Raw genomic sequence first — 23,573 nt, forward strand, 5'->3', positions numbered from 1 at the left:
TATTTGCTTTACATATTTTTTATTATATGTACAGTATATATTCACATATCACCAACACTTAAAAGCTTTTTTTAGCTAGTAGTATTTTCATTTTCTACTCATGTGTGTCTTTCCTATCACAAACGTCTACGGTGAGCATTTTCTATGGAATCTTTAGCCAGATGCTTATCATGTGTTCCTCGAGTTTTGAAATTCAATATGGCCATTAGTCTGCTAGTATTGCCCATTTTCTTCCATTTCCCTTGTCTCATTTGTCAGATGAAACAACATCCAGCACTGATGAGCGGTAGAAGAGATGCCGTGTCTATGCCTCCTGTAGAGAGAGAAAGAGAAAAGTGAAGTCACTCTAGCTCTTCTGCAGATGTCTGCTGCTCTTCCAGGAGTGAAAACGACAATGGGGATTAGCATAGATCGGTGCTTTTGTTGTTGTTTTCTGAGAGACCAGCAGTGTTCTGAGGAGCCTATGAATACCGTTCAATTCATTTAGTCATCCCAACTATACTACGCCAAACTACGGCGGCTCCCCTCCTGATTACAGAAGATGGAACTCAGCAACAGACACTGGTATCCCCAGGAGCTGATAGATGCTGGGCCTATAGAGTAAACCTAACCCCTTTACTACCTGAGCCTGGTTTCAATAAAGGATTAATGGGATTATCGAGTTAGTATCCTGGGAGTTCCATTTTATGGAAACCTTAAGGATAGGGATCGATAAGGTAGAAAAAGAGTGAGGGTTGTTCTTAAGGAAAGTGGTGGCACTGCCCAGGTGCAGGGATGGTACAACAGGGGAACACTGGCTTGAGCTGGATCCTGTGGAGTTGCCTGTGCAGGACTGCAAAGGTCCTTGCATGAGGAAAGCAGGAAAAAACAGTGTTTGTTATTCCCACATGAGGAAGGCACTGAGTGATGCAGGATGCCCTTCTGTATATGTATTGCTCTTATTTGTTAATGAATAAAACTGCTTTGGTCTATGACAGGGCAGAGTAAAGCCAGGCAAGAAATAGAGAGAGAGAGTAGGTAGAGTCAGGGAGATTCCATGTAGCTGCCAAAGGAGGACACAGTGGAACTTTACAGGTAAGCCACAGCCTCATGGTGATACACAGATTGATAGAAATGGGTTAATTTAAGATATGAGTTAGCCAGAAATATGCCTAAGCTATTGGCCATGAAGTTGTAATCAATGTAGTTTCTGTGTGATTATTCGGGTCTGGGCCACCAGAAACAAAAGAACCTGGTTACAATAAAGGGAAGCAGAGGTAAGGGGATTCACTCTCTTTAACAAGTGGGAGGTATGCATTTGTCTCTCCTACTCAGGTTGTGACCTCTGAAGGCCCAAGAGCTCATTGTGTTTCTTCCAGCATCTTTGTTTTAATAAAGTGTACGTAATCTTTTCTAAATGCAGTTGAAGAGGAATTGAACTTGGGGGCTGGAGAATTGGCTCAATGGTTAAGAGTGCTTGCTTTGTAATGAGGATAAGAGTTTGGATCTCAGCACCTACATAGCAAGCTAGGCATGTCCACGAAAACCTCTAACCCTGGCTCTAAAAAGGGGCAAGGACAGAAGTAGAATTTGCTGGCTTCTAGCCTGGCCAAGAAGGCCCAAGAACCAGGTTCAATAAGGAGAGACCCTTCCTCAAAGGAATAAGCAGAGAGTACTAGAAGAGAACACCCAAACCTTTCTTCTTTCAGTATGCATGCATAGGCTTGCACATCTTTGCACATACATGTGCACACACACACACATGACAGACATATACACACACAAAATAAATAAATATAAACAGCAAGAAAGGTGGCATCCTTAAGGACTGTGCTGGAAAGACCCACAGCTCTCCTTTCAAGTGTTCACACGCATCTTCACAGCTACATCTTTAAATCACACCAGCTCTCAGGGCAGCACAAACAATGGATGTAAGGACATGCACCCAGAAGAGCACAAGACAGACTTAATCAGTCTACACTTGTTTTCTTTACTGGCTTCATCCCTCACGCATTCCTCCAGCTTCCATCGTATTGTCTAAGGACTAACTGAGCCAAGTAAAACTCATAGAACAGTGCCTGGCACACGGTAAACACTATGCTACATTCAACTACTAATTATAGCAAGCATTTGCATCCGAGGTCCTAGTTTTTATATTTGCTGCCATGCATCATCCTCCTTTCTCTGCTCTACTCCTTTGCTCTCCCCAGAACGTGGGCCATTCTGACATTGTGTACACCTAGAATGAGAGTACCCATTGTTTACACGCTGTCTTCCCAGCTGAGGGAGGAGTCCCAGGAGGGCAAGCACTTTGTCCTTTGCCCATGAAACAGTCTCTGGAGACAGACGGCTCCTTAGTGATCCCAGCAGGGCAGGGGGAGAAGGGGAAGAGCCTCCTTCTTAAGTCACGGTAAGCCTGTGGCTACACCTAACCCACAGCAGACACTGTTAACTGAGAAGCCATCCTGGGATCCTTTATAAGAACAGAAGGGAAAGTGTAGGAGACACAGCTTAAAGAAAGCATTGGAGAAACCATACTTTTAAAGCCCTCAGGTCTATTTTCTTCCAAGGAAGAAAAGTGGCTGTTGCCTAGCCACCCAGAGGACTGGAGCGGATGTTGTCTGACAACCTGGAGGTCTTTTCGCTGTTCTATGGAGCCAGCCTTCCTGAATCCCCTGATATCCTGAGCATTGTGGGCCCTTTTCCTGAGCTTTTTGTCTCAGTAAATAGAACCTTTCATTATGAAAGAGGTCCTGTGTACTCCACATCCTCCATCAACAAAATCTATCCTTATGCTTATGACAAATCCTCCTTAGGCCCCTTGCCCTGAGCACTGGTCATCAGTCAACGGGACTCATTTTTATGGTAAAGTTCTCAGGTGTTTTGCTCCTTTGCTGTATGGTCTAAAGTTTTGCTGTTATAACTGTCATGTGGAAACCTTTTTTTTCAAAGCTTAACTGCGCTTAAATGAGTAAATATTTAGAAAAATAAACCCTGAGGTCAGACTCTGGAAGTTTTTGTCCCAGCACCTGCTAAGGGGGGTGGTGGTGGGGGAACTGGAGTTTCATTCTTCACCTCTCATGGACTGTGTGTTCTCTGCGGCCATGATGCTTGCAACGTCCAGAACAGGTAAAGATGGAAGAAAGAGGAAGACCAGGAACCAGACATGGCCTTGCTCTCCTTCCATGGAGCTGCGTTTATTTATTTATTTGAAATGTAGAGTGCATTTTTTAATTTATTCAAAACTGGATCAATTGTCATGTGTATGTGCTTACTGGGTGGCAGGTTGGTTGGGCAATCTGCCCTAGGAATACTGTGATAACTAAACCAGGGGATAGAGCCTACGAGGTTACAGAGAAGTAATGACGAACCCAAACTGTATAATGTTGTACAAAACAGTTGGAAAGAGGTGGTTTAGATGTCTTCCCAGCAGAAGTGGCCACACAGATGCCTGCAGAGCGGGGAAGAGCTTGCTGCACAGTAAGAAGCAGGGGAAATTCAAGAGTTCCAGCAGTGGGGGAGACAGGAAAACAGCAAGGGCTAGAAATGTGCCTGTAACACACAGTATGGCAGAGGCACACAAGAGACTCTAAGAGCCAGCCCTTCAAACTGCATGTGTCTCAGTGGTCTATGGAGGGTCCTAAAAGAAAAACACCCACAATGCCAGCTCAACACACCAGACTGATGGAAACCCATTGCTGCTTCCCTTCCTATTTACCTAATTAAAGCTCCTGTTTGTGTGTAGATTGACTGGGCCAAAAGATAACCTCTGAATTTTAGAGTCCAGAACCCTCAGCACTATACCTATAAAAAGGACATTTTTGATCCACACTTGGAACTAGCAGTGTTTGAGGCTTTTGTTTGTTGTCTATCCAACATCTTGGAACCTGAATCATCTCTGTAAAATTCCCAAGCAATTTTACAATATATATCACATATGTTTAGAATTTTATATTCATTTCACTATATTAAAGTCCAAAGGCATGAGTAACAGCTAGAGTCCAGTGTCCATCACCTCGATTGTTTAAGGCAGTCTAATAATAGAATTGGGCATTTCTTGAAAATTAAAATAACCAGCAGAAAAATTTAGCCAATAACAGTAGAGAGCATGTGAGGGAAATTATGCAGAAGAAAAGAGAGGGAAAGGAGAAAGAAAAAAAAAAGCAAGACTAAAGGTCAGTGAATTACTGCCTTGCTGCTGTGGCATATGCCTAACAAGCAACTGAAGGAGGCTTTGCTGGGGCTCACAGCCCTCACAGCGGGAAGGCAAGGTGGCAGGAATGTTGCTGGTCACCTTGCATCCAGAGTCCAGAAGATGGCTTTCTCCTTCTTATTCAGGATGTAACCCCAGCTCATGAGATGACAGAGAGTTAAAGGGTTAAAAATCTCTCTGGACATAGTCTTGCAGACACACTCAGCGGTGTTTCCATGGAGATTCTAAATTCCAACAAGCTGTTAAGCATGTTGGAGAATAGGATACTGCCTAGGAAGGCCAGGACTGAATGTCAAGAATGCACCGAGTTGCCTCCTCACAATAGGTTTGTCATTCTCCGGTCTTCATCACTTCAGACCCAGCAGCAGGGCGACCCGACACTGGGGGTGACCACTAATATTCTACCAAATGCACATTGGGATGTTGCTCTACAGAAATCTTTGGGAGAGCCAAAACCTGCACTTATTTTCTTTTAGGAGTGTACATCATGTATATCTATCTGCATATTACATGCCTAGTGCCCATGGAACCTAGAAGAGAACATTGAATCTTCTGGAATTGGGATTGCACTCAGTTGTAAACTGCCGTGTGGGTGCTGGAAATTGAACCCAGGTCCTCTGGAAGGGCAGCCACTCACAGTAAGCCAACTCTCAGCTCAACTGCTTCTGTCTACTCAGAACTAGGGGGTTATAAGAAAACTTCCTTCCCTTTTCCTTATTTATAATCAACTACAATACTTTAAGACTCAGCAAACTGATTTTAGAATCTAAGTAATTTAGTGAGTTTATTGTGTCTTGAAAAGGCCGACAGCAGCTATGTACTTGGCTCACTTGACTGTAGGCTTCGTCATCCAGGGTGAACGGGATGAGGGTTCAGGTAAAGGAATGCTTAATACCATAAACTTGTAATTACTGGGAGTGTCTAAAAAAGTGCTTAATCTAAACTCCTTGGAGGATAACTGTTTTAAATCTCCTTAAGTGTTCCTAAAGAGATTACGATTGGGGGAAGGAGTGCATTTTCTCTCAACCTAACATTTTTATCTGAACTCTATAATTTGTAAAATCCCATCTCTCTTAACCAATTACCCAGACTGACATAACGCTGTTTCACGTACATGCTTCTACTATAAGAATAAAATGTATAAACTATGTCAGACAAGCGCAGACAGCATGCATATGGATTAAAGATCTTTAACCTTGACCTGGCAAGACGGCTCAGAAAGTAAAGGTACTTGCCACCCAGTCTGATGACCTGAGTTCAATCCCTCGGATCCACAGGCAGAAGGAGAAAGTGGACTCCCTCAAGTCCTGACCTGGACTTGTGCAGCATTAAGTGTGAGCTTCCCTACCCACCACAAGCACACAAATTAGAGAAGATGTAATTTTTAAAGGGAAAAACTTCTTTAACCTTTCTCTGACAACTTTCATTTTACCTATCTCAAATTGAAGTTCTAAGTGCATAATATTAGGACAGCTAAGATGCTTTTTACATGAAAAAAAAAAAACAGTCTTTGGGGATCTTCTCCATTGCCATTTAGTGACAATTTTCCCACTACCTGGAAGAAGACCCTTTGCACGCTACAGAATTAGTTATGTTCCTTCTAGAAGGTGGGAGCTATTACCATTACCCTCAAGGTACAGGTGAAGAAGCTGAGGCACGGAAAAAGTGCAAGGCTTGCCTTAAAGTCTCCCCATGAGCATGTGACAAACTGCCTGGGAATTAAACTTCAACCCCCGAGGCTTCCCCTTTTCAACAGGGAACAATGCTTTGCAGTAGTTTTGCTGGTGTGAACTGGTTCTCAGCTCAGTGTTCTTCAGTGATGCTTTCTTCAGTCCTCAGCCTGTCTTTCTGAGTGGGTGATTATTGTCTGTGTGGTGACGTTTGTCAGTACCTCGAGGACAGTAGATTATTAGCAAGCATTCCTTGTGTGTTGACTACAGGCACAAACCACCTCCCCAAGCATTTTTTATATTGAGTCCTGAAAATTGAACTTTGGTTTTCATATAGCATAAAAAGCACTTTATTGACTGTATTATTTCCTCAGTATTCTCTTCAAAATAATTTTTAAAGAATCAATTATGTCAGTTCCCAGACAGTCCCTGGGAACTCAAATACAGCTCATGATTTTAGTATCCTAATCTTCTTTGCAGTGTAGAGGGACATTGGTTGCCACTAAGTAAAAAAGGAAAAAAACTCCCAAAATAGGTTTTGGTCTAAAACTCATCCTGCCAAATTTAGTATGAGCTTGAATTTAATATTGGTAAAGAACTGATCTTTGCATTAAAATATGAGCATAAATCCCAGCTACACAAAAAGAAAACCGGGACAGTCTCACGTTAGAGTCTTACTAAACTGAATTAGTATGTTACTTAAGACTACCAACTTCCTTAAAACACAGAGTAAACTTAACCATTATCTTGTATCCTTATTTGTTTTCCTCTGTAGCTAGGGAACTGGGTATAAAAGACAGTCCTTAAATGAAGCAAGCAATCATGGTTCCTTATGTATACACTTACCAGCCCCAGTCCCAAACCCGGGCTCCCGGTGTATCTCCATTATCTTTTCACACCTACAGACTTAAAGTAGCAAAGGCAAGGATGGCTACTGCCATCCTAAGTTGAAAGGACAGGGTTTTCTAATTTGTTAAGCAAAGCTCATTATAACCTGGGTTAACACAGAACAAGCTGCCCGTGGCGGTGTCAGAGGAGCTGCAGTCAAGAACACAGCTTATGGGAGACAGCTCAGGGGGTAACAAAGCTTCTCTGGAAGCAGCCTGGAGAGGCAGACCCCCTGAAAGAATTGTTTCCAGAGCACCCCTGGTTTCTGCTGTGCTTCCTTCCTGCTGCCCCTTGTTCCTGCTGTATTTGGCAAGGTGTGATTGCTCTACAAAGGGATTCCACCAAATCGAATATAGTGTGATTGTTTCCTGGGAAAATTCCACTCCTCTCTGGGCAATTTACTTGCAGATCATATTGAAGATGGCTTTTATAAGAGTAATAATAGTTAGATCTATGATTTAATTGGACTTTCTGAGTTTGCCTGAAAGTTACAAGTGAATAAGACAGTAAAGATGATTAGGGAAATGGTTGAGATTATTGTGCCAATTGCTCCACTAAAAGACCCCAAAAAAGACAAAGATAGGCTAGAAGTCACCTTCCCCTTAAACAAGGAATTTTCATACATAGATGATGAATGCTGCCTGTGGAAAAACAGGCAGATGACGAAAGAAAGCAATTAGTCCCTACACCCAAGGTTAGACCCTAGTTCCTCGGTCCTGTAACGTACAGAACTAATCCCAGCCCCGTATGCATCTTAAAAGCAAAGTTGTGAAAGGAAACTAAATGACTCTCCTGGGCTTAAAGCTGGTTGTTAGCTGCCGATTCATTTAAAGTTTCTCTAGAGTAGAAAACAGATATCCGCTGCACTGAAGGCCACACAGCTGCCTGCCAGTACGAAAGGAACTGGCTAAAATATACTTAACTTCCTTAAACCTTTTTTAATCAATAATAAAAGAATCATTGCTTTGGGGTGAAGATGTTATGGTAGGAAAACTAACACAAAGAAAAATGTTTAACTACTTGTGAGCTTCTAAGGAAAACAAGTAACTTCTGATCTTAATATGATTTCTTCCTATTTAAAAATTGGTGTATGAAAAACATATAACTTAATGATTGTGAGGGAATCTTTCCTTGCATTGAAGTCTTTGCCCTAGGTGGTATAAAAGGAATAAGAAAAAAATAGGAGAAGGAAAGATATTGAAGGAAAAACATAAGGGCAGAAATAAAGAGGATGACGTTAGGAAAGAGAAATAAAACTGGGAAGGGGAACATCAGGGTAAAAGAACAGAACAGAGAAAAGAACAGATAAAGAGTATCCATCAGAGAGGAAAAGAAAATGAAGAATGAAGCTTTGGTACTGAGCAAAAGTCTCCTGTAGGCCTCTGTGTCTCTCCTAGCAGCTTCTCTCCTGTTTCTCTGACCTGCTGAAAGCCTGCTGGGGGCTAGGCTCCACAGGGGCAAACATTTCAGTGTCTTATATTTCATAACTTTTAAGTTAAAATTAAATAGTATACAATGAGGAGGCACTAATTCATTCTATTTAATATTTATCTAAGGTCTTTTTATCTAAATTCTTAATTATTTGCCTGTGAATTCGGTTTTTAAGCTGACATGTTGAATCCCTATCACTTGTATAAATTTTTATTTCATTTAAACATCACGTTCACCCCCACCCACTGGCTACTTCCCCTCACTCCTCTCTGCCTTTCACCCGCACGCTGGACCTATGAAAATAATTGGGCCAAGGCTCTAAAACATGTGATGTCTCCATCTGCTTTTGAACAAATTGTTTCATTTCTCATCAGATTCTGGAGGCGGCGACTGTCAGTGTCGGAGGTCCGTTTGATAATGGCAGACTACATATTGGGTTAATTAAAGCTGGAGTCTGCTGTATGTTAAATCTACAAATATGAAAAGGCTGTTTTCTCTAACAAGCTGCTCCTGTCTAGAGCTTTCAAAACGAAACTTAAAGCACTTCTCCCAAAGACAAACACCAGTGGCCAAAATATTACCAGGTCTGTTTACTGACTGCATTATCTGTCGTCCTTTATCTACAACGTCGTTCCTTCCGGTGAACTGACTCAGCTCAACCGGAAGTGACGTTCACAGGCTCTGGAAGCCAAATTTCCTATTTTATTTCAAAACACAAACAATTCCAACTGTAAAGTAACATATTAATGCTTTACGTGGCCCTGACCACTATAAAGAAGGTTTAAGGTGCTAATAGCTTTTACATAAATTAAGCTAAACTGTGCTTTGCCACAACTCTCTTTTTGAGAAGGTGGGTGGCTCTGAAAAGAGCCTTTGGAATTCGCAATAGAGGCTTACTTGGCACGGTCACTTCACTTAGAGCTGGTGTACTTGGTGACGGCCTTGGTGCCCTCAGACACGGCGTGCTTGGCCAGCTCCCCGGGCAGCAGCAGGCGCACGGCCGTCTGGATCTCCCGGGACGTGATGGTCGAGCGCTTGTTGTAATGCGCCAGGCGCGACGCCTCGCCCGCGATGCGCTCGAAGATGTCGTTGACGAACGAGTTCATGATGCCCATGGCCTTGGAAGAGATGCCGGTGTCGGGGTGGACCTGCTTCAGCACCTTGTACACGTACACCGAGTAGCTCTCCTTGCGGCTGCGCTTGCGCTTCTTGCCGTCCTTCTTCTGCGCCTTGGTCACGGCCTTCTTGGAGCCCTTCTTCGGGGCGGGCGCGGACTTCGCTGGCTCAGGCATCTTCAGATCTCTAAACACAGGAAGCTCAATGTGGGCTGGATGTTGACATCTCCTACTTATAGGGCGTTTATGCTAATGAAGGATTTCAAAGAAGTCTTAGCTAATTGGAAGAAACAACACCAGAGGGATCGTGGGTGGGATTATGCAAATGAGGTTTTGAGAGCCACATTTTCTATTGGCTATATCGCTGAGTCCTCTTGTAACCAATCAAATGGGTACTTTTATTACCCAGGAACGAAATATAAAAGCAGCCTTGTTTTACGGAGCTCAGTAGTTTGTGCTGTGTCGCTGACTTTTTTAACTCTAACATGTCTGGACGAGGAAAGCAGGGTGGCAAGGCTCGCGCCAAGGCCAAGACCCGCTCCTCCCGGGCCGGCCTGCAGTTCCCCGTGGGCCGCGTGCACCGCCTCCTCCGCAAGGGCAACTACGCGGAGCGGGTGGGCGCCGGCGCCCCGGTGTACCTGGCGGCCGTGCTGGAGTACCTGACGGCCGAGATCCTGGAGCTGGCTGGCAACGCGGCTCGCGACAACAAGAAGACGCGCATCATCCCGCGCCACTTGCAGCTGGCCATCCGCAACGACGAGGAGCTCAACAAGCTGCTGGGCCGCGTGACGATCGCGCAGGGCGGCGTCCTGCCCAACATCCAGGCGGTGCTGCTGCCCAAGAAGACCGAGAGCCACCACAAGGCCAAGGGGAAGTAATTTGGCAACCATCAGAACTTTAAGAAACTTCAGACCCAAAGGCTCTTTTCAGAGCCCCCACAGTTTCAAAGAAAGAGTTGAACAAACTGCAATAATGAGCTCGGTCTTTTGGCGAGCTCCAGTTACTAACAGTTTGAGACTATTGGCCAAATCAGTAGAGCCTCCTGGAATGTAACTAGGTAAATAAGGAAACCTAGAAAGCCAAGCGTATTTCCCAGAACTAGTAGCCAACACCAAGCATCATGCGGATTCAACATGGTGATGTTTGTTTTAAAGTCTCCTAAAAATTTTGGAGATCGTGACCCGTGCAGTTTATATACTGGATGGACACCAAGATTCATAATTATTCTTGACAATTATGAATTTATAATTCTCTTTGCAATATCAAACTTCAACTGGAACTTAAGCAGCATTCTACCTGTTCAGAGTGAGCCTTTTCTTATTCCCATCCTGTTTATACACGAATCCCCCCCCCCCCAATTGTTTTATGGAAAATGCTCATTCAAGTTAAAAATCAAGTTTGAAATTAGTGCTTCTCTGAATGTTCATATGGAATTGAAAGCCTTAGCAATAACATAAAAACCCTCAAAGTTCAATTAGCTTTTGATTTTGATGTGAATCTTTTCTTTTTGTAGAAGGAAAAACTATCAAATTACTTGATCAATTACAGCCGGTGCCTTTCCAAAAATTACGTTTCGGACTCACTCTAAAAAAATTTAGGAGGCAAACAACCTGTATCCTAATAAGTAATAATTATTTTGAAGGAAACTGGGTAGTACTATTTTTTTTATCTGTGCAAGCTAAAAGAACAGTATCGACTTAAAGTGGAAAACCAATCAAGGGAACATATTAAAATGAACAGGGCGGGTCCTGGACAGTGATGTGAACAGAGCTACCAATAAGGTTCCCGTGCTAATTTTCCTGTGTGGGCCAATGAATTTGCCTCTCTGCCTTCTGAGTGCTGAGATTAAAGGCTTGGGACACCATGCCCTATTTAGTGCTGCGTTTCTTAATCCAAGCAAAACTGGTCCTTGTGGTCTTGAGATACTGACAAATGTATGGGGACCTAGGCAACCTCGTACTCGTTCCCTAACAGACATCCCAAAAAGAAAATAATTGGGTGCCCAAGAGTTTGAAGATAAGGCAGAGGAAAAACAATTACCTTGATGTCTGTAAGAATTTTCTGTGTATGACCATACTACTCTAAACACCCCTAATTTCAAAAGATAAGCAGGATCGTGCCTGGTTAGAGTTGGGATGGGAAACCACCTGTGGATACTAGTACTCTAGGTTTAAAAAAATAATAATTTCCTGAGGTGTTTAATTTTGAGTGAGGACCAATCTCACGCAACCCAAGAAGCCTGAGTGCTAGCTGCATAACCCAGGCTGGACTTGAGTTCCTGAGTTTACTGCCACCATTTCTCAAATGGCAGGAATACAGATGTGCACCAACACACCACACTGAGGAAGAATGGTTCTGTTTGTTTATGCAGGGCCCAAGGCTGGCCTCAAACTTGCTAGGTAGCTGAGAATGACCTTGAACTTCTGACTCTCTTAGTTCAAGCTCCTCAGCACTGGAATACCGCTGAGCATCACCTGCCTGCTTCTAAGGTGTTAAGAGAGTTCTCACAAGCAACTGGGTTTGGGAAATCTGGTCTCACTGTGCACAGCTGCTACTGTGGGTGAGGCGTCCAGCTCAGCAGTGAAGGCGTCCTTCAAATTTGAGAACCTGGATCCTTGGCTCTCACTTCCTATATAGGAGCCTTGGAATCATTTTCAAATGCTTGTCAAATTCCCTTTGAACCCAAATTTCCCAGAGGTGAGACCTTCAGATGGTGTTTAAGCTCTCCCTGCATCAATATTTCTGTTTCTTTCTGTATCTTTGTTCACTTTGCTATGACAGAAACCCAAACTGTGCAGTGTGTGCCCTGAAATTAGAAGAGTGAGGCTGGTCAAGATGGCTGGTTAAGCACCACTGCATGCCGGTCACATATGTGCTCCACCATATTCATCCCTGCGAGCCAACAATCAAAGTCCTGTTCCATTGGTGTTATAGATGCTTTGATGAACAGAACAGAGCTGAAAAAAGGTGACTAAGGCTTATAAAGCCAGCACTTCAAATGCTTAGTTATCCTTGCCTAAGAGATTATTATGAGAAAAATTGAAATAGCACAAAATAATGAGTAGACTTTGTTATATAGAAGGCTATATAACAAAACAGTTACTTAATGACATCCTAAAGTCTGTGAAGAACTTAAACAAAAAGGGGTTTTCCAGAATCTGTACAAAGGGGGCAGGGGTAAAAATCTGATAGTGTATTAACATGCTGAACCTTTAGTGGGGCCAGCATGGCTTTTCTTAAAGGTAGAAAAAGAAAAGAAAAAAAGACTTGATATTATGGGAAGATGGTTTTCAGGAGGGGCAGGACTGTTTCCACGCAGAGAGTTAGGAGATAAGGTAGAGAGGACTTGAGGTTTGAATGCTTTGCTCCAGCTTCCCAGAACAACGTTTGTATTTGAACATTTGCACGTGAATGGATACATCATGAACATTGTTAACCTTTTTGTTTTCATCTTAAACAAGACCATAAGGTCAAGGCCTCAACTTGTTAAATTGTAAATACTCAGCTTAGAAATACAAATAGAGACTTGCTTAAAAGGTACCAAGTGACTGCTGAATTGGATGCATCTGAGACAGGGCAAGCCAGAAGGCGTTTTGTTCTAGACCGTCAGTTTACTACCAGGGAAGACAATAAGAACACACCAAACTCTAACTTCTAATAGCACCATCTTTTGTAGTAGATCGTGCTTTCTAGTGATCTGGTTGTGCAGGGAGCTTGTTTAGGGTGCCACAGAGAGATACAAGAGTGACGGGTGTACTACTCTGACTGTGAAGAGGCAGCGAAGAACAGGCTACAAGGCACAGAGCATCCCCCACATCTCTGTCCCAGCTCATCGCTAACAGGATTCTTTAACTTCTGATTTGCACTCACTAATTCTATCGCAGAACCCTGCTTACTGCTGGACAGATTCTCTAGAGCTCTAGATGCCTGGCAGCTTCAGCTACCTTTCAGACTTTGAGCAGATATTCACCAATTTTGTCTCAAGATCTTGGGGAAGTCTCTATACTAGGACACGTTGATAAAAATTATTTACCTTGGCTTCTTGGTCAGGGAAGGTTCTCAGGCACCAGAGATAACATTTATCTTAAGGTTTTACTGAGACATAAGACTGAGATGGAGTTATCATTTGGGTTTTTTTTAAGATATCCAAAACAAACATAAAGCAAAAATAAAAACAAACTTTAATATGGTATCACCAATTGCTCTGTACCTGTACATTGACAAATAATCTGTGGACGGTAATATTTTTCCCCTGGCTCCCTGCCATTGCCACTCGTTTTTGTGGATTTTTTCCCTTGGATCCATTTGAGGTACTATAGTTTAAAATTATAAGGATGTATTTTAGTTATATATAGGTTATTTCATTAGAAGCTTATCATCTGATGATCCTAAATTGTAGTTATTTGTCTTTATATTTATTCCTTTTAAATATTAAATATAATGCATATGTATGAAAAGATTATCAGGAAGTTAATTGTATATTCTCCACTCATACTGGAACCAATGAGACTTCATAGGTAACAAAAGATTTTAACCTTTCTTTTGTCTCTGCTTTAGACTAAAGCAAGAGAGGTTTAGTGTTGTGACGGCATCTGCCAAAGATACCCATCACCTGTATTTATACTTTTAAACTATTATTAACAAATGGATCTCTGTTTTTAAATAACAAGTATATAGAATTGCTGTGCCATTCAGAGAAAATAGAATATGTCATGAATACTTCAAAATAAGCTGGGTTGTCAAGCAATAAAATCAAATTTTCCTTGTTCCCTGATACATGTGAGGACTTTAATAGTTTGGCAATGATGAAGGAATCTATATTTTGAAGGATTTAGAACTCATGCACATTGCTGATAGTTCAGGCTGTTTCTGGGGAAAAAAAAAGAGTGCTGAATTCCACATTCTTCCACATATGCTATTTGGCTGTCAAGGCTTACCCCTTACCATACCCACTACAGTCCTCTCTCTTCGGGCTACCTTACGAACACTGACTGGATAGCTGGTGGGGGTGTTGTTCTTTGGTTTTATTTTGGGGAGGATGGAAGTAAGGAATGCCATGACACAACAGCACTACCTTAACTGGAATTAGAGATGGGTTATTCTAGAGCCAAATTCGAGTGAGCATATCCTGAGAACACAAATTTAGGTTACCCCAAATTCCACATCCCAACAGGTGAACATTTTCTTAATGTTTTATAGCTTTTACAGGACAATGAGAGTCTTAATCATAAACTGATGGGTGCATCCAAGGGGCAGTTACAAGATTGAGAAGACTTTTCTCTAGGTCTCAGATGCTATTTGATGACATTCTTAACATTTGGGTGATTAAAACTAGTGGTCTGCTCAGTTGATAGATTTCAAATGCTTTTGAGAGTCAGTTACAAGTTAGTTCCGACTCAGAAGTGGGCAAGGAATGGCTTTCAGGAGGTCAAGGCTAGCCGGGATGAGGTGATTAGCCTCCTGAGTGAAAACATCCGGACCTCTCCACAGCACGGCAGTTCTAATCAGTCAAGCAGTCTTCACAGACATTTTCTTTCCAAAAATTCTCATTTGCAGTTCTCCCTTTTGTCCAAGCATCACAGCATCACATTTTGGGCATACTGGGAGGCCACATATTATTATTTATTAAACATTATAATCCTCCCGCCCCCTGTAGCAAGATGTTCATTCCTAGGATCTGATATAAATAAGGCTAAGTATTGGGCAGGACAACAGTCTTCAGCAGAAAAGCATTGCTTGTAAAAGCCATAAGAAACTCCTGGATCATAATGAAACTATTAGCCATCATGATCTTGATCTTTCTCTCTTTTTTTAAAACTTTCCCTATAGGTAGGCCATGTGTATATGACATAGCATTTACATGTGATATATAATAGGATTATGTTATCTAAAGTTAAAATAATCAAGAACATGGTTCTTGACTAGGTAGATGACTGGAGTGATGAAGGAAACATATATTTAAAACAATGAAATGTACGTAGCTTTTAAACTAGACTAGCTGCATGCATTCCCCTGTATTCACAGTTATTTGTACTCTTTGAGCTAGCCTACTTACATTTAAAGAAGGAGAAATGGGACTCTGGAAGGGGTCTCTGTAATGATGTCCTTTTGTTTTATTTAGTAAAATGTAAATATTGTTTCACTGTTTTTAATCCTGACTAATTGTTATAGTACAACATAGATATTAATTTAATCAAGAAACATCAATACTTAAGGTATAAAAATGTATAATGCTGTTATTAGAGATGGGTGGCTTTTGTATAATATGAACAAGAAGAGTTAGCCCAACTCTAGCTAGAGTAAAAAGGATTTAAAGTTTAATTAGAACCGATATTTTGTTTACCTAAATATACCCAATAACGAGTGAGTCTAAATAATTATATACATACATACACACATATATAACCCAATGAAAACATTTTAACCTTTTAAACATGCAAGCTAGTTTTGAATAAGGTATGTGTTTGGGATAAGTAAACAATCATAGTAAGAAACAAACTGATTAATGAAAAGAAGTAATATCTTCATTTGTAACTTCATAAAAACAAAATTAATATTATTTTATCACTTAGAAATACACCATGTAGAATATTAAATATAAACAATTAAACATTTTGAAATTATAAACTATTTAAAAAACATAAAAATGAGAGAAATGTTTAGTTAGTTGGGGTACTCACCTGTCAGTGGCATTGAAGATAAGTGTCTATTATCCAGCATTTCCCAAGTCTCCATGAAAGTGTTCTCAGACAATGTGGGAAAGTTCATCTCCTCAAATTTTAATAGTCTAGGAGTGAAAAGAACGTGGATACAGTCCTGATCACTTAATCAGAAAGGGACCTTTTACATGATGTTCTTTCTTTTAGTTGATCAAATAGAATTATGTTTATCCTTTGAGGAAGAATCTTAACAATTAGAATTTTAGTTATTATATTATACCTTACAATAATATTTGTTGTTCATCCTAAAGAGCAAATTTTATAAAAGATTTAAATATTTGTCAATTAAAGTGAGTTCCATAATCACTATACAGTTTATTGGGTTTAGGCGTAATTAAGAAAGTCCATGAGAGGGGGTTGGAGAAATGGCTCAGTGGTTAAGAGCACTGACTGCTCTTCCAGAGGTCCCGAGTTCAATTCCCAGCAACCACATGGTGGCTCACAACCATCTATAATGAGACCTGGTGCCGGTGCCCCCTTCTGGCCTGCGAGCACACATAGAAGGAATGCTGTATACATAATAAATAAATAAATAAATAAATAAATAAATAAATAAATAAATAAATAAATAAAAATGTTTGAAAAAAAAAGAAAGTCCATGAGACCCCAGAATAAAGAATAGCAAATATTTATTTGGGGAAAAACTCACAAAAAGGGTAGAGAACAGCAGTTCTCTGCTCTGTAGGGCTCAGGAAGCTGCAAACAGAACTCTGAGCACCTCCCAAGAGAGTGAGCATGTGTCCAGTCTGCACTTAGCAGGCCACACATAGTGCCTCAGGCCATGCCCTATTGGGCTGGTACCCAAAAAGCTATTGGCTGAATGAATTCCCACATTTCCCCCTTTTGTCTAAATAAGAGGGTTCTAAGCCTCTAATACAAACCTATATACAATAAGGACAAATATCAGGTATTGTTCAGGAGAAAGAAACGACAGAAACAAAACAAAAATAGAACCATGATCAACATGCACAACATCAAGCAAGAAACATGTGCTGAATTTCCAGTCTAAGGTAATGAACAAAAAACAGAGATTATTTCAATAGTCGTTTTATCCTGAGGAGTCTAAGTCTTATACTAAAATGTTTTAGCTAAGTTATGAAGGCAGTATCTATGACCAATTAGTCTTCAACCCCATCAAAGACCTGAGAAAAAAAATTAATATTTCCCGAGTAAGCAGAAAATGCAAGTAAGCAACTTTCAAATGGTGCAAGAAATGACAGACAACTGGCTTCCTGAGCAATAACCACCCAAAGTCTCTTTTACAACACTGGAACGACCAACTTTGGCTAAGGGCTCGAGTAACTGACAGACCATTTTCAGAGGCAGAAAAATCTGAAAGACTGTCCTACCCTAAACCTGGCAAGCTTCAGCAGTTTGTTTTTGCTTGTATCCTGCTTGTCCAGTTTGGACCACATGCATATTGTCAGTAGTCTCTTTGCCCAAAGGCTAGTTTTGCCATGAAGACAAGCTCCAAGTGGTGTGTCTTCAATGTCCAACATTCTCTCATGATTGCTCTGCCAGGAACAATCATGTCTCACGTCAACAGAATTCTGAATTATTGAAATGCCATATTCTACAATTGGGGATGTCCCAAGTAGGCATAACTCTCCAAACAGAATTTATCCTATTATTAAAGTAATGACTAACCATCTAAAAGGCAAAAAGTCTAATGGAGAAGCATACAGATTAAAATCTAATAAAGACTTTAAATATCTTTTTAGTGAAAGGATGAAACAAAGTATTTTTTTTTTTGTCTTAAGGATTTTTTTTGAGAGGAGAAAACTAGTAAGAATAAATCAATACTTAAAAAAATTAAATTTTGCCGGGCGATGGTGGCGCACACCTTTAAGCCCAGCACTCGGGAAACAGAGGCAGGCGGATCTCTGTGAGTTCGAGACCAGCCTGGTCTACAGAGCTAATTCTAGGACAGGCTCCAAAGCCACAGAGAAACCCTGTCTCGAAAAAAAAAAAAGAAAATTAAATTTTGATTATAAAAAGTTTTATAACCTTTATATTATATTCATCTTAATAGCAACCACTTCCATTTTTCTATCTTTTCACAACATAAATTAACCTTAACATTTTTATAAATTATTACAAATGGTAAAAAACAACTTTAATGGGGAATGGTGTGGGATTCCCTCTGTGTGCTGTAAAAATGCTTTGTTACCATTGGTTAATAAAGAAGCACACAACAGGGCAAAGCAAGGATTTCAAGCAGAGATAGAGGAGAAAAGCAGTCACAGAGAAGCCATGTAGTTGCCAAAGGAGAAAGACACACGCTGGAGCCCACCAGAACTTTGCTGGTAGGCCACGACCTTGTGGTAATGCATAGATTAATAGAGATGGGTTAATTTAAGATGTAAGCACTAGCTAGAAATATGCATAAACTAATAGGCCAAGCAGTACTTTAATCAATACAGTTTCTGTGTGATTATTTCGGGGCTGGGCGGCCAGGAAATGAATGAGCAGTCTCCACCTACAGGGTAATCTTAAGTAAAAGCTTGGGAGGTATATTGAAAGCTCAGAAAACATAAATATGGTATCTTAAGAAATTACCAGTTATATTCAAAACTGGTAATATTAAAAATATTACCAGCTATATTAAAAAATACAGATAAATGGCATTAATATTTGTGTGTGTGTTCTTAACCAAATTTAATTTGATTATTTGCTCAAGGTTTAAGTTATTGTAACAGACACCTTGAAATTGTTTTTGGTAGATAAAGATTACCTTTTCTGGGAGGTGGTTTATGAGACATCTGGAATAGGATAAGGCATCTATAAGGCAGGAAAAATAAAACATTTATAACATTTTCTTTTTTCTTTTTTTCTTTTTGGTTTTTCATGACAGGGTTTCTCTGTAGCTTTATAGACCAGGCTGGCCTCAAACTCACAAAGATCTGCCTGCCTCTGCCTCCCAAGTGCTGGGATTAAAGGTGTGAGCCACCACTGCCTGACCATTTATTTATTCTTAAAGTAAAAAAAAAAAAAGAGAGAGAGAGAGATGAATAGTTGCTTTTAATTTAATAGATTATGAGATTTTACCTTATTATTCTTATGTTTTATATAAACAATTAGTACTTTAAGGTTTTAGGAAACATTTAACAGACCCAAGGTACCATTTTGATGATTTTAGATGTTTTGAGTACTCAAAATTTTAAAATAGCATGTATTTTTCATATCTTTTAATTTATAATCACTTTAAAATTTGTGAATATACATATGCATTTTAATTGGCATGCCTCCAAAATAGTTTTAGTACATAACCAAACAAATCTTGAAAAAGAGAGAATTGAAGTGGCCACATTTATAAAAAAAAAAAATGCAATGCAAACATGAAGACCAAAAGTATACAAAAGCAGTGATCATAGGCACAACTGACACATAATTATCATAAACATACATGAAACACATGTGTTATGGGGCATCTACAAGAAGATGCTAAAGAGAAAACAGAGACATAAATTCATTTAGTTATCTTTAACAGCCAGGGGAGGGCCTCTAAGTATTTGAAACCTCAGATCCAAACTAGGATTTTGGCTTTAAGGGTGAAAAGAATTTTAGGATTAGTTGGTCTAATAAAGACATTTTAATGTAACTAGAGTTTAAAAGAAAAGAAACCACTAGAGGAATAATATATGAAGCAGTAGGAGATAGAGAATGATGCGACAAGATCAGATAAAGAGATGAGAGTAGAGAATTAATTAATTAGGATTTAAATATCTTGATATAACTCAAAAATTTTTAAATAAATTACTTTTTTCAAGTGCAGACTACTTTTATATGCTAAACAGTGATTCTTATTATATTTAAAACTATTTTTAAATTTAAATGTATTTGATCATATTCTCCCCCCACCCAAGGCCTTCCAGATCCTCTCCCCCACCCTATCTACCCAACTTTAACTTCTGTCTCAAAAAAACAAACAAAAGCCGAATCAAAGGACAACCACCCTGTAAGAAAAGAAAATAAAGCCAACCCCAAAAAGAGAGGGGTAGAAACAAAAACAAACAAAAAACACCAAACTATAACCAAATAAGAGCCCACACAAAAATCTGAGGAGGCATTCCTTGTTGGTCACCTTCTCCTGAAGGAGCGGCTCCTCTGGAGAGGGTGACAGGCTCCACATCACTCTTCTGCAGGAAGCGGATTGTCCCTCCCCCTGCAAGAATAAGTGACGGGTTGCATTCACTCACTCTTTTTTTTTTTTTTTTTTTTTTTTTTTTTTTTTGTATTTTTCGAGACAGGGTTTCTCTGTAGCTTTTGGTTCCTGTCCCGGAACTAGCTCTTGTAGACCAGGCTGGCCTCGAACTCACAGATATCCACCTGCCTCTGCCTCCCGAGTGCTGGGATTAAAGGCGTGCACCACTACCACCCGGCCACTCATTCATTTTTTAAAAGAATAACAAAATAAAATAAGATAAAACTAAAATTATCACATAGAGGTTGGCATGACCAAATCAACAGAAAGAACCTGAGGGAAGGCAACGAATCAGAGACCCACTCTTTCACACACTCAGGAACCCCATAAAATACTAAACTGGAAACCATAAAGTAAGTGCAGAGGACTCAGTGCAGACTGCCTCAGTCTCTGAGTTCACAGGAGCTTTGCTCACGTTGATTTAGAAGACCTTGTTCTCTCGGTGTCATTCATTCGCTGGGCCTCTTATTCTATGTCTATGTCCTCTCCTGCAGGTCTCTGAGCCAGAAGGCACCCACTTAGGGCTGAGTGTTTCAAGGTCTCTCACTCTGCACGCCTGGCTGTGGGTAATCAAATCTGTCCCTATCTGCTGCAGGAGAAGGCTTCTCTGATGATAGCTGAACAAGGCACTGATCGGCTTCTTAGAATCTCATTCTAACGCACGTGCAGGCTTTTCTTAGAGCTCTCATTATTATAAATTACCAATTTTATTGCTTTTTTACAAAAATTTTACATTGTGGTTTTTATTTTATTGTCTAGAAGTTAATTAAGCATACAAAAATGCCAATTTTAGAACATCGAATGTTCCCCTGTGATGCCTATTCTTTGTTGTCAGTTTGACCGCATCTGGAATTAACTAAAACCTAGGCATCTGGGTCCTCCTGTGAAGGATTGTCTTGATTGTATTATTTGAAGTGCAAAGACTCATCCTAAATCCAGATCTTGTGAGGTAGGAAGATCCACACCTTAAATCTGGGCCACACCGTCTCTGAAATAAAGGACCTAAAAGAAAGAAGGGCTTATGCTCACTCTCAAGTTCATTCCCAAGCCCACTTCTTCCAGATTCCAACACAGGCTAACAAGCAGCTGAGACACCCAGCCTTGTGGACTGCACAGCTTCCGGGTCCTTGGAGACTATTGAGAGCCAATGTTGGATAGTCAGATAACCTGTAAGCCACTCCAAAACATCCTGTTTTTATATATACAGATTCATCTATCAGTTGTTTCTTTAGAGAACCCTGACTAATACAAGCATCCACCTTCCCAGTGGGGAGACCATAAAACCATGTTTTCTTTGGTTAGATCTCCCCATTTCTACAAATATTTGCAAGTTGAAAGTCAATAATTATCACACCTAAGGACATCTGGAGTACCTGATGGAGGTTTGTCTCCAAGCACTTCTTAAATCTTAGAAACCTTAACCCCCCCCCCACCCAATTAAAACAACTCTTTGATTGATGGATTGTCCCTTTTCCTGAAAAAGTGCCTATACATTTGCTAAGCTAAAGACTTGGCAAGGTCACATGAAATTCAACAGAAAATCACAGAATTAGGTATTTGACAGAGGGTATCATGAGAAAAAGGCCAAGTGGTAATAAAACACGCCAAAGGCAAAGCCAATGGCAAACAAAAACAGACATCAAAATTCCTTCATAGTTCCAAAAGCAAATAAAATTAAGAATGTCTTTAGAGACCTGAAAACAAGCAAAACAAAATCAAATTTCTACACCAAAATTCTTTCAAAACAAACCAACTGAGCACCTTAAACCAAATACTTTGAGAACTGACCAAAACCTGTATCTATCATATCAGGGTCCTTAATTAGTAAACCAACAGACTAGGAGCCAAACGGAGCAAGATCTGAGAACGCTGAAAAAGAACTCACCAACAATTCACCAGCAGAAAAAAAGACCAGTGGGCCTGGACTCAATGAGTACATCACTTCCATTCAGGGGGCTCCGCTGCTGTCCGAGAGGATCATCCTCAGGGTTCCTTCCAGGGCATAATACCCCCCTCTCTGTCTGTCTGTCTCTCTCTCTCTCTCTCTTCTCTCTCTCTCTCTCTCTCTCTCTCTCTCTCTCTCTCTCTCTCTCTCACACACACACACACACATACACACACACACACACTCTAACTACAATTAAAAAAAACTAGTTTATTTTTAAATTTTAGTAACCATGGCCTAAGAACCCTAAATTCCATGTTCCAACACATAAGCATTTTCTTGGTGTTCTATAGTCTTATAGAATGAAGAAAGTCATAAATCAAGGCAAGCTTAAAACAGATTGGTGGGTACATCAGAGGGGTGGATACAGCAAGACGGGAGAAGCTTTTCTCTCGGTCTCAGATGCTATTTGATGACATTCTTAGCATTTGGGATGATGAAAGCTAGTGGCCTGCTAAGTTAATCAATTTCAAAAGGTTTTTTTATATATTGATCGCAAGATGTTAGTTCAGACTCAGAAGTAGGCAAGGAGTGGCTTTCAGGAGGCCAATGCTAACCAAGATGAGGTGATTAGCCTCCGGAGTAAAAACATCCGGACCTCTCCACAGCGCGGCAGTTCTAATCAGTCAAGCAGTCTTCGCAGACACAGCACCTTTCCCAGCATCCTCACTGATGATACTAATTTGTCTATGATGAGGGAATGTATATCTTGTAGGCTTTAGCACTTCTGCACATTGCTGTCAGTTGAACTCTGTCTTCAAGAAGCAAGATTGCTGAACTCCAGATTCTTCCCTATATGGTATTTGGCTGTCAAGGCTTAGCCCCTTATCACATACTCCACTGTCCAGGTCTCCTCGGGCTGATGATCGGATAGTTCGCTGACTTCTAGAGCATGGAAGTGTAAGACTAAGATACTGTTGTATCTGGCCTCAGACGATGCTCTTTGCTTGACTTTCATCTCACTGGGTGTTTGTTGATCTTTTCTCAGCAAGCCCTATCTCCCTATCCCCAATAATAGTCACACTTGGGTTTAGAGTTTCAATGTATGGATATTGACTCACAACCCATTCTAAATTTCACCCTTGGCCTGACAAAACCAATGTCATTTTCCTAAGCAAAATACTCTTATCACATCTCCAAAGCCCCCAAAGACTTAACTCATCCCGGCATTAATTCTAAAGTCCAAAGTGATATGTAGCTCGTCTGAATCAGGATCAGACACAAGATACATTTATCCTGAGACAAAATTTCTCTCCAGCTGTGAACCTGTGAAACCAGACATATGCTTCTAAAACACAGCTGTCTGGCTGGAAGATGACTCAGCAGTTAAGAGTACTGGCTGAGGGTAGGAGAGGGTGGGCAAAGCTTGCTTTGAATAGCCATGCATGGGCCAGTTTTTTATGGAGAGC

General features: G+C 40.6%; 2 protein-coding genes across 2 annotated transcripts; one reads left to right on the plus strand and one right to left on the minus strand.

Moving 5' to 3' along the window:
* LOC142848250 (histone H2B type 1-C/E/F/G/I) lies at positions 1-9,511 on the minus strand. The gene is made up of 2 exons (XM_075970052.1): positions 9,079-9,511; positions 1-313 (listed from the first exon to the last, which is right to left on the minus strand). Exon 1 carries the CDS (start codon positions 9,471-9,473, stop codon positions 9,093-9,095), a length of 381 nt encoding a protein of 126 aa, XP_075826167.1. The 5' UTR covers positions 9,474-9,511; the 3' UTR covers positions 1-313; positions 9,079-9,092.
* Positions 9,512-9,760: 249 nt separating this feature from the next.
* Positions 9,761-11,078, plus strand: LOC142848837 (histone H2A type 1-E). Its single transcript, XM_075971022.1, has one exon. The coding sequence runs from the start codon at positions 9,782-9,784 to the stop codon at positions 10,172-10,174; it is 393 nt and encodes a 130-aa protein (XP_075827137.1). The 5' UTR covers positions 9,761-9,781; the 3' UTR covers positions 10,175-11,078.
* Positions 11,079-23,573: the final 12,495 nt, after the last annotated feature.

This window comes from Microtus pennsylvanicus, chromosome 4 (assembly GCF_037038515.1).
Source record: "Microtus pennsylvanicus isolate mMicPen1 chromosome 4, mMicPen1.hap1, whole genome shotgun sequence".
In the NCBI taxonomy this organism is placed as follows: domain Eukaryota; kingdom Metazoa; phylum Chordata; class Mammalia; order Rodentia; family Cricetidae; genus Microtus; species Microtus pennsylvanicus.